The 9,634-nt window shown below is 31.0% G+C and overlaps 1 protein-coding gene across 2 annotated transcripts; it reads right to left on the reverse strand.

Annotated features, from left to right (window-relative positions):
* LOC109723281 (protein TAPETUM DETERMINANT 1-like) lies at positions 7,915–8,875 on the reverse strand. Of its 2 annotated transcripts, none has more exons than XM_020251604.1 (2): positions 8,806–8,875; positions 7,915–8,610 (listed from the first exon to the last, which is right to left on the reverse strand). In XM_020251604.1, the coding sequence occupies exons 1-2, from the start codon at positions 8,858–8,860 to the stop codon at positions 8,285–8,287; spliced, it is 381 nt and encodes a 126-aa protein (XP_020107193.1). In that variant the 5' UTR covers positions 8,861–8,875; the 3' UTR covers positions 7,915–8,284. The 2 variants fall into 2 exon arrangements, with proteins under 2 accessions (XP_020107193.1, XP_020107194.1); XM_020251605.1 differs by having other exon boundaries at positions 7,915–8,595; positions 8,806–8,872.

Here is a 9,634-nt window from a genome sequence, read left to right on the forward strand (position 1 = left end):
AAAGGCAAAAGGGTATTACAAGGGAGTTCTTTTACAAGGGAGTTTTTTTTAACATTTATAAGGTTTTTTTTGTTCCTTATTTATTGCAGGTGATTGTTATGTTGTTATTTATTAGCATGGGAAGCTTGTACATAGTAGAGGAAAAACTTGAGTGGGGAGCTCCCAGTGATGCCCCGCTGAGGGAGTCCCAATCAGTCGCCACGTGCCACTCTTATCTTTATTTAAGGGCTGTAATTCTTACTTTTAAAATTTAAATATTTATTTTGAATTTTAGTATTAAAAACATCTGACAAATCATTGAATATCGGCAAAATTAACACGTGACAGTGGATCCAAAGCTCCCTAACGAAATATTGCCGAAGAGCTTTCTGTTAAATATAAAAATATATAAACACCGTTCTCTAAAAAGTTTAAGGTTTTAGAGTACAACTTTTGCTTCACATGTACGTCAGACTCCTCACATTATTAATTTTTTCTCATTTAATTCAACTTTATGTCATGAGCCTTACAAAAATTTTTTTTTCGAATCCAGACATGGGGAAGAGTATTAAATATAAAAATATATAAATACCGTTCTCACCACGGTTGTTTCACACTTTCCACTAAAGTTTAACTCCGGTGATACATTTTTTTTTTTTTTTGAGAGATAGGTAGCACGTTACCCGCTTCATTTATTTCATTTAGAAATAAACTTAGCTAGAAATATGAATTAACTAGGATTCGAACTTGGGATCTCGGGTACCAACCACCAAACCCTTTGCCACTTACTCTAGAGACGCTTGGTTCCGGTGATACATATTCTCACACGAAGGCAGAGTCTTGATTCTTGAACGAAAACAGAATCCCAGCCACCCAAGCAACGGCTTCTCTGTGGGAACATCAATCTCCTTATTGTTTAGCAAAAACTGCGCTAAATAATAAAGTAATTAAGTATAATTTTTTGATCTAAATGAGAGCAAAATAAAAAATACTCTTATTACAGTATGGTAAATTTAAGTTTACTCTTAAAATAATCAACATCCACTGGTCATCACGGAATAGACACTCGGCTCACTGAACCAAAAATAAAAAGAAACATAATTTTCCCATTAATTTTCAATTTTAATTAATTCGGCATTGTTTATTACATTGCTTATTTTGCTTTTGCGCGATGCTCGCCTCAGTAAGGGTGTGTTTGGTTCCATGTAAAACTGTGGAAAAAAAATTTTCTGTGGAAAAAAAATTTTCAGTGGAAAAAAGTTTTACGTTGTTTCTGTTTGGTTTGTAGGAAAAGAAAAGTAGTTTTCTGTAACAGTTGTTTGGTTGAAAGAAAAAAAAAAGTAGATGAAAAACTATATAATATATTTTTTATTATATATATTATTAGTATATTATAATTATTATATATATTCTCTAATTATATATATATTATATATTATATATTATCAATATATAATAATTATCATAATATATTTAATTATTATAATTTTTATATTATATATTATATAATAAATATGTAATATAATATATAATAATATATATTTAATATTTAATAATTAATTATATATTTATAATAAAATATTATATAATAATAAATTTATATAAAAAAAAAATTATATAATATGAGTGAGACCCTATGTCTATCGAAGCACGGAACCTTCCGTGCTTCCAGCTCATTTTCGATGTTGCACTTTCGAATCGATCGATCGGCCTCATTAAACTTGATCTAGAGTATTTGAAGTACCTAGAAAATAAATTTTATGATTTACGATATCATTTGCTATGAACGAAGGAGCTCAAAATCAACGGCTGAAAATAAAATCTTACAAAATGTATAATATGACATTAAAATTTTAATAAAATATTGATCATGTTTTATATAGTATAAAGAATTTCTATCAAAATTTTACAGTGATTTGGATATTTCTACACCGTTAACTTGCAACGCTCACTACGGCCGTTGAAATTGTTGATTTTGAGCCATTCGATCACTAGGAAATGCTATCGAAAATAATAAAATTAGGGAAAACTTCAAAAACCTATGTGGTTTCAATTTTTTCCTTTAGTACCCTGTGGTTTAAAATGTATCAAGTTAGTACCTTGTGGTTTCTTCACTTTATCATTTAGTACCCTGTGGTTTAAAGTGTATCAAGTTAGTACCATGTGGTTTTGCATTTTATCACTTTACGCACCTGTGGTTTTGATTTGTATCAAATTAGTACCTGTGTTTTTAACTATAGGGTATCAAATGATAAGTGTGAAACCACGGGTACTAAAGTGATAAATGCAAAACAAGGGTACTAACTTGATACACTTTTAAACCACAGGGTACTAAAGTGATAAAGTGAGAAACCAAGGTACACTTGATACATTTAAACCACAGGGTACTAAAATAAAAATAGTGTGAAACCACAGAGGGGGTTTTTGAGTTTTTTCCTAAATTTATTTTTTAGGTACTCAATATACTCTAGATCAAGTTTAATGGAGCGATCGACAAATTCAAAAGTCGCATTCGAAATGGTTGGAAGCACGGAAGGCTCCGTGCTTCGATAGCAATATATTATATATTATATATATTTATTATATATATATATATTATATAATATATATAAAATTAAAAAGGGGGAGAGAGCTAGGTTCACTGTGCTCTCTCTTCTCTCTCTCAGTTCACGAGGTGAAGCACACCTGGTGGACCGCACACAAAAGGATGGAGCCGCACCTGTGAGCCCGACTTTGCTCTCTCTCTCTCTCTCGTCCACGAGGTGAACAACCTCGTGACCGCGCGCAAAGGATGGAGCCGCGCCTGTGAGCCCCGACATTTTACTGTAGCTTTTCGTTTCCGCTCTGTCCGAGCGGAAAACGAAACGCGATTTTTCGCCTATTCATAAAAAAATTTTCCGAGAAAATTTTTTACAAAGAACAAACAATGGAAAACATATTTTCAACTGAAAAAAATTTTCGGACTCATTTTACTGGATCCAAACAGACGCTAAACAAATTGAGTATATGCTTCTATACTCTTTTTTTTTTTTTGTTACCGTTCATTCACGCGTATTCAAGGCTCAGATTTAGTTTTTAAAATTGTGACTGCAATAGTAGGTCACTTTGGGAGAGGTACCGTTACCAGGTACTCAAAAAAGGATATTTTTGTCTTTTAATATATGAGTAATATAGTCATTTTACATCTACTATATTTTCAAATTTATTTATTTTCTTGTTTCCCTTTTCTCTCTCTATCTTTTCTTTCATAATTTGGCATTTCATATAAGAAAATTTTCAATGATTTGGCAATATGATCATTGAATATTAAATTTAAATAGTAAATATGAAATTCCTCTAATTTAAATTTCACTTTTAAATTTAAATTTAATATTATATTCAAATTTATATTTTAAAAATTTAAGTTTCATATAAATACTTTGAAATATGGTAAACAGAAATAATTGTTTGAATTCTAGTCTTCTGGTTTAGGTTGGTTTTGGGTTTCGAAAAATTGGTCAGTTTGGAATTTGATATGGATTTTTGAAATCCGTCGAGTTGGAAATAAGTTTTATGATTATTAGTCAGATTCGAATTCAAATTCCTAACTTTTTTTTTTCTCACCAATAATTCTAATCTTTTTAATTTATATGTTTAAAATTATATTTAAAATCTTTATTAGCTCTAACAGTTAAATTATCATTCTGTTTAAAATATTTATTATCTTTACCCGTTCGAATTGTTCTTAATGTTATTCAGTTCAATAGATTAAAATCAGATTCTTGATAGAATAGGTCAAAGTCTGATCAGTCAAATCAATCGGTTCAATCTAGTTTTTAAGTCATTGAATTTAAAATTAAATAGTAATATGAATTCCTCTAGAGAAATCTAGTTGTAGAAATCTTACTCTCTAAGTTTTTTATGCATTATGTTTTAAACTGGTGCAATAAACTGTATTTTAAATTTGGTAGAATTTTAGTTTTTAATAGTAATATAAAACTCCTCTAATTTAAATTTCACTTTTAATTTTAAATATTTAATTTTAAAATTTAAATTCATAATATTAGAAATAAAACTATTTCTAAAATTTCTATAATTTAAATTAATGCATAATTTGAGAAACACTAAAACATTTAAAGTAGATTCCTAAATTAATGGCTAATAATTGCATAAATTTGGTTAATCAATTAATTTTCTAAATTAGTGCTAATTAATGCATAAATTTAGGACCTCAATTAAAAGTTTCTTTAAATATTGTATTATTTAATTACCAAACTAACCTTGAATAAAATAATTTTTTTACCTGCTAAGTATTAAAGTTACATTTTTACCCTCTATTAATCAACGGTTAAGATCTTTTTTATTTTTTTTAAAAAAAAGTACCGAATCATTTCTCAAACAAATTTCCTTTTCTCTCTTGAGAAAAAAAAAATCCAAAATTCACGACCTAAAGTTGCAATATGTATCATATATCCGAATCCGCGAGCATATCACTGTTCTGCTCTATAACTAACATATCATGAACTCATTAGTGTAGTTATCCATACGTTGCAGCGGATTAATTTAATAGAAGCAAATAATTAAATAGATATAATAATTAAAATAATAATAATAAGTTAATAATTTATATCTGGCAAAAAATTAGTACAAAGAGTTTTTTCTCGACCAAGATAAGCGAAATCTTTATTTTCAAACTTACGGGTATAGGTCAAGTGTGGTTTGTAAGTCGCTCTAAATTCATATTGAAGAGAATGATACAAAATGTAAGTTTAAAAAAAAGAAAAGAGAAGAGTTCGGTCATGTTCTTTTGTTTTTCGCTCACGAAGATCAGCATCCACGCAGTGGCTTGGGGCTAAGCCATATTAGAATAATAATTATAAATCGAGTCGATCTTATTTTTTACTTATCGATTAGGGTGTTGAGATTTCTTATAAATATACGGACGATTCTCTCATAAAGAGATATAAGAAGAAATAGAAAAAAATACTCTTAAGTTTGTGAGAAATTTGTGAACTATTTTGTGAAAAAGTAAAACCACATTTTTTATTAACCTATTACTTCTAAAGGTTTTGAACGGTACATTATAGGTCTAGCTTGTTCGTAGCTCGATCTATCATGGGTTTGGAGCATTAAAAAATTTTCGTGGACGATTCGAGAACACGTGAATCAACATCTACGATTCAGGATTGTCGCGTTCTAACACGAGCCGCTTTCATTAACCTACTACTTCTAGAGGGTCTTGAACGGTGAATTATATGTCTAGCTTGTTCGTAGCTCGATTTGTCACGGCTTTGGAGTATTAGGAGACCTTCGTGGACGATCTGAAAACACGTGAATCAACCATTACGATTCGGAACTGTCGCGTTCTAACACGAGTCATTTCGAAAAAGATACAAACAAATATTTTTGCTGCGTTCTACATTCAAACGAATATTTTCGCTGCGTTCTATAATTATTATTTTTTCTAAAATTTCAAATAGCTATATGACCTTTGGATTTATAAGTGTAAGATTTACACTTCCTATAAGGGGTGCATAGGTAGCACTGTTTTTTTTTAGTTATTGATAACTAATTTGTTATCTTAAGATTATTATAATTTTTTTGAAAAAAAATAAAATATTATTATTATATTTTAGAGATCTAGAATTTAATACTTTTTTTTTCGGTTTACATGGCATTTAAGTGATCTTAAGTCTTCAAATTAACACGGTATCGCCACGTGTCTACAATATTAATGAGAATTCATTTATACTAACTAATAATTTCCTTTTTTTTCCGGTTTACATGGTATTTGGGTGATCTTAATTCTTCAAATTAACATAGTATCGCCACGTGTCTACATTAATGAGAATTGCACGTGCATGCCTTTATTGACTTGGACGACCTTTTGGCATCCAATCTAGCAAAATAGAAAGAGAGAGCAGAGACCAAAATTCCGTAGGAGAAAAGCATTTCTATGCTATCTCAATCTCGCCCGAGTCATTAATCATTCACAAATTTTCTCTTTAGATAATGACCCAGTAATACCATTAATCAAGATTTTAAATGCCGACCCGTGCCATACGTAATACCTTTAATTAATCAAGATTTTAAGTGCCACATAGGGTTGTGCATAATATCTTTAATTGAGATTTTAAGTGCCGCCCGTGCCATATGGTACCGGGTGATAGGTACCATACCCCCAAGATGGTAAAAGGGGAGTCTCGCAGGACCTCCCGTGTCGCGGTACCTCTGCGGGTATCGTGTCGTCGTGTGAGACCACACAATACCTGCAGGGGTACAGCAGGGGTACTACGGCACTGTATTGGGCCGGAGCTTTTCCTATTTTTTACTATTTTCATCACTTAGGGACCGTTTGGTTGGATGTAATTATAGAAACAATATAGTTGGAAGTACATATAGTTATAAATGCTGTAGTTGTAACTACACTCAATCTGTTTGGTTTTATACAGTCGCAACTACTGCAGTTAGATTTTTTATATTTGGTAGGCTGCAGTTAAAATTTGTATTTGTAAATCCTGTCACTTTTTAGATAGAAAGATGAGATTACCTCTTCTGAATATAACATAATCATGAAATCTTTTAATTATTAATATATATATATATATATATATATATATATATATATATATATATATAATTTACATATTCTAAAATTATGTATGAATTTAATAAATTTTAAATATAAACATATTATAGATTTGGTCAAAACAAAAATTAAAATATTATTGAACTAGCAGATTGAAAAAAAAAAAAAAGCATATGAAGAAAATTTATTGAACCCTAGCAGATATTATTGAACCCTAGCAACTTTCGTGNGCGTATGAAAAATAAAACACACTTTATATTTTTTAATAGGTGAGTCGACTCCGGCCCAACTGCTACAGTTGATACTGCAGACAATTTGGCTACAGTACCAACTGTTGCAGGTAGGCCTTCTTATGCGGATGCACTTGCAGCAGTTGGGTCTAACTACACCAAACCAAAAAAAAATTTAATAGATACATACATTTCCAACTGTACTAAAGTTGAAAATTCATACAATCAAACAGTCCCTTAAAGAAGATGTAAAGAAATTGCAAATTAAACATTTACTTATTAGATAAGTATATAAAATTATAATTTAATTTTTTGTTTATATTTTTTGAATATTTCTAATTTGTAAAGCTTTTTTTTTGAAAAAAATATAAAATTAGACAACTTATAGTTTATAAAAAGTTGAAAATATATCTACTTGGTTTAATTATTATAAGGGCAAGTTTTAATTTATATATCTGATCTGCACCACGGGGGGCTCTGCTCCCTGCACCCCTCACTTCCACCACAAGCATTTTTTTTTTTCATAAATTATTTTTCAAAATTTATCGCACCGCGAAACTTGCGGCTAATAAGAGGCACAAAATTGAACTCGATAATCAAATTTCTAGATACATCTAATATAAAATTCTAATTTTGAATTAAAAGATTAAAAATACTGATTAATTAACAATTAAATTAAATCAACTGATACTTAAATTTATTTAATTTATTTGTTATATAATTTATTCCTAAATTTTTATGGATAAATTTAATCATTTTTTAAAAAAATATTAATAAAAAAATAATTTTCTTCAAATGTTTAATAAATATTTTTAAAAATTCAAATGAAAGGAGTTATCGAAATGCGGTTCTATTATAGTTAATCTAATTATCATGCAGTCTCTCATCGAATTAATATTGATCAATTTAGCAATTGTACTTATGAGTTTTATTATTAATTGTATTTTAATTTTTATTCTCTATCCAATATAATTGTACTTTACATATAAAAAAGCTAAATAATATATTAATTGGTAAGTTTAACAAGCTATATATAATTAATATTTATAATTATTTGACTAAATCTTTCAAAATAATATTATAAGAGCTTATTAGAATAAAAAAAATTAAAATAAGTCAATATCAAAATGTGTCATTAGTAGGCAATGCATATTCATCGGTACACAAATTTGCCACATGTCGGCACGAAAACATATATATACTGTACCGTACCAGACAAATAGCGACACATTTCTATGCCACCGCACTTTAATCCTTACCTTTAATTACAAAACCAAAACAAGAAAATGACATATAACCATAGGTTTGTTATCAAATTCATTTGATAATGTGGAACATGAGATGCCATGATATTATAGGAGTTGACAGCATCGAAAAACCTTACATGTACACTAAACTTTCCAACTTTCTACTACAACCCTAGTTTCTCACTTCTAACAACAGCTACAGCAATTATCATAATAGTCGTCGTCGTCGTCATCGTCGTCGTCTTTACTATAATTTTTCATCAGCATTCAACATGCCTGTTCTCAGGACCCATCTGGAAAGGCCTATCCCACGCATAACGGAACTTCACGGATGCGCCACTGGCGATGCTCTGGCCCTCGTTCGCGAGGTAGCCGACCCCGTCCCGCCGAAATAGTGATGGGTCGACGGGCGTTGAGCTCGCAAATCCTCTAGAGTACAAATAAACGCGTGCCACTGAGCATCCGCATCCGTTCTTCACCTCCACCTCGAATACCGGATCGTAGCCGGCCATCAGTCCCGTGTTCATCTGCTGAACCTCAATGCTCGAGAGAGCACAAGGGTCGCTCTTACCTAGGTCAGATCGAGCTTAACGAAAGATAAAAGAATAACAACTAAGTTCATGTGCACAACTTCTATGAGTCTCCTACTACATCAAAAGAAAAAAACGTCAAATTCGAGCTTCTATTACTAAGAAACTTGACAACTGCTTCTCAAAGTAGAGAAGTTCTCATGAAAATTGAATAGAGTAATAATAAAGTTGAGGTAAGTTACGGGGGATACCTTGTACAAAGATGCAGAGGAGGAGAGCAAAGAGGAGTTTGAGAGCATGCGCCATGGTGAATATGCGGCTTCTTAATTTCTAGGTGCTTATTGGAGCCTGCTCTACTAGGTATTTATACAAGATGTCCTACGTAGATCGATGTTGATGTGGCTCTTATCCTTCGAACGTAGTTATGGAGATAGGAATCTGCTTGGGTTTTTTGATTGATTAGTTAAATCGAGAAATGTTTACATTACAAAAGGAGGACTAGTCAACGTCCAGAATCTCCATATAACATCAAGGAAATTTGGAGCTCAAAGATAAGCTCATATATTATTTACTCCACAGTACAAATCATTTCCTTCTTTATCTAAAGGTGTGATCGGGCCTCATAACCCGATGAACATATTAGAATCTGACCCAAAATTTCTTGTCTCGATCTAAACAAATTGGATTTAATAGCTTACCAATTCGGATTAAGTCTGATTTTTGGATTTGCTAACACTCGCTAGACCTAAACCTGATTCGATATCTTTGGTTTAATGGGTTTCTTAGTTGGATACTTGCACCCGATAACTTATCAAATATGATTGCAGATCCTCTATGGACATGGACATAATCCAACCTATTAACACCTACAGTGTTATCGGTATAGACAGGAGAATGGAATATTCTCTGCAACCGACTGTCCCTAGAGCAAGTGGCAAAGGGCTTAGTGATTGATATCCGAGACCCAAGTTCGAATCCTAGTTGATTCACATTTCCAGCTAAGTTTATTTCTAAATGAAATAAACGAAGCGGATAACGTACTACCTATCTCTCTCAAAAAAAAAAAAAAAAAAATCTCTG

The sequence above is a fragment of the Ananas comosus genome, linkage group 17 (genome assembly GCF_001540865.1).
Source record: "Ananas comosus cultivar F153 linkage group 17, ASM154086v1, whole genome shotgun sequence".
NCBI lineage: Eukaryota > Viridiplantae > Streptophyta > Magnoliopsida > Poales > Bromeliaceae > Ananas > Ananas comosus.

What these genes read in the sequence shown, in the direction of transcription:
- LOC109723281 (XM_020251604.1), bottom strand. Translation starts at nt 8,860, where the DNA reads ATGGCGCATGCTCTCAAACTCCTCTTTGCTCTCCTCCTCTGCATCTTT. An exon ending in CCTCTGCATCTTTGTACAAG is followed by an intron (nt 8,611 to 8,805) that starts GTATCCCCCGTA and finishes TCTTTCGTTAAG; the next exon opens with CTCGATCTGACCTAGGTAAG.